Source organism: Anneissia japonica, unplaced genomic scaffold (genome assembly GCF_011630105.1).
Source record: "Anneissia japonica isolate Jap-2015-1 unplaced genomic scaffold, ASM1163010v1 scaffold19324_len49073_cov133, whole genome shotgun sequence".
Taxonomy (NCBI): Eukaryota; Metazoa; Echinodermata; class Crinoidea; order Comatulida; family Comatulidae; genus Anneissia; species Anneissia japonica.
In genome coordinates, this window is record NW_022745830.1 from 19,659 (window position 1) to 21,818 (window position 2,160).

General features: G+C 32.0%; 1 protein-coding gene across 1 annotated transcript in view; it reads left to right on the top strand.

Moving 5' to 3' along the window:
* Window positions 1–2,154, top strand: part of LOC117120036 — an 11,854-nt gene extending 9,700 nt beyond the window's left edge. The window contains exons 7-9 of the mRNA XM_033265034.1: window positions 436–964; window positions 1,480–1,599; window positions 1,895–2,154. Coding sequence (XP_033120925.1) covers window positions 436–962 — 527 coding nt within the window. The 3' untranslated portion in view covers window positions 963–964; window positions 1,480–1,599; window positions 1,895–2,154. The remainder of the gene's footprint in view (window positions 1–435; window positions 965–1,479; window positions 1,600–1,894) is intronic.
* The last annotated feature ends 6 nt before the right edge of the window (window positions 2,155–2,160 follow it).

Sequence of the window (2,160 nt, forward strand, 5' to 3'; positions counted from 1 at the left end):
CAGATATATAGATTTGACAGCAGCACAAAATTCACGATGGAATACTACTCTTACTTGTCAGCGAGAGGTCGCACCTTCGAATCGCGTCGGAGGAATATTATCACACCAATGACTTTTATAGGACTTTATTCGTTCGAAAGCTACAGGGTAGCCTACGATGTTCCATCATGTTCTTATTTAAAAACTGTATATGTACCTTTGATGATTTATATATATATATATATATATATATATATATATATAATATGGATGGATGGAGGGATCATAGGAATGATAAAGGCTCAATGAGCTGTCTGTATGTTTAAGTTGTATTGTTGGGTTTGCTAACGAAGATAATTTATTCCTGGTATTGTTTTATCCATAGAAATCTACATTTTAAAATGCAAATAAAATAGGCTTAAATATTGACATCTTAAATGTATAATTATTTTATAGAATTGTTGGACTTCAGTGTGCTGAAAGCTGTTGTTTCTAGCTGGTATGACCGCCACCGAAGTCTTTCTATGTTGAAAGTGTTGTTCAGAGACAAGGTGGACAATCACAAGCTATCACAAGTAAATAAGACGATGAACTTGCTGAATAATTTGATTACATATGATCATCTGAGTTCACGGAATCTTGGACTCCTGTGTGATACTATTAGAGTAACCAAACATTTAGGTCTTTTAAAGGAGATTAAAGAAAAACTACCATCATTTCCGGATGTGAGGGAAGGAAACATTTCAACAAAATTCACACCTCACAGACAAAAGTTAATGGAATTTGGAATGATACTGACCCCATCCGACGTGACGCAGATCGATGAGTTATATAATACACCTCCTAAGGACTATACAGACGGCTGGGAAATGATCACTGATCTTGAAGACAGACTCATAATCATGGAAGAAAATATGAACAAATTCATTGACTTGTTGAAAATCCTAAATCTCAGTCTTGCAGTAGGCGCACTAACAACATAAAGGTATTCCTCACTGTTTCAAATAACCATGACATTGGTTTTATTTTATATTATTCTATATTGTAAATAATTTGTATGGCCTATGAATAAAGAATGGCTTGAGAGATCAGATTATTATTAAGCTGCCCACATTCATATACATGTTGACCTTACTTAATCGCCTTTTTTTATTTACAGGTGGATTTGATTCCTAAAAATATATTTTGACTGTACTTTTTAAGATTATAATGAACTGATAAACTGCATTGGCTTGTCATGGTATTGCTCCTTATAGACACACTGTAATTTTTAATAAAATAATAAACAAATTAAACAAATCACTAATTTTATTTATTTGATTAATCAGATTGATGTAAAGAGAGAAATTGTTTTTCAATCTGTATTTTACAGTGTGTTCTATAACATATTTTTTAATACGAGGAAATCCGAATTTAGGTGGATAAAATTTGGTCAACACAGTTGGAAAATAAAAGTTTTATATATAAATCAACATCTAAATGTTGATTTCCTTTTTTTAGATTGTTCAATTCTGTTGGTACCGAAAGAAAGATTTTACTCCGAAGTATAATGGAACAAGTTCATGAACTGACATACTGTATCAACAAATACCAACGGGTGAAGTACATAATGTGTAGAAGGTAAGAATTTAAATAATTCATAATTTAATTAAATATATTTAGTTTGGTTAATTTTTAATGGGAGTAAATTGGAAGCGATCTTATATTCAGTAAGATAATTAAAAAACCAGCAAATATTTTGTAAATGATAATAGTAGGTAGATTGATATAGCCCAAATAACAGAGGTGTCTAAGCGATCAAAAATAATCTATAAATATACAGAATAGTCTCATGAAGTTTCACTCATTGACATAGCATGCAATCTGCTCAATAATATTAATTTAATTTTTTCATTTTCAAAACTTTCATTTGTAGAGGAACAAGGGATTGTAAGGTTATGTTGACACGACAATTATTGTGCAAAGATCAGGTGGAAGATGCTAGTGATCTGCTAAGATCCACGACCACGATGTGCCAGTTTTTGAGCCCCAGTGAAGGCCCTGTAGATACGACATAATGTTACTATAATACCAGTGGTATGGCATTCCAAGAAACCAACATAACATCATTCTCAATTCATCGACAAAAAGTGATGAAACTTGGTAGAGTGTTATTGCTATACGAGGTATACAGTCTGGTGA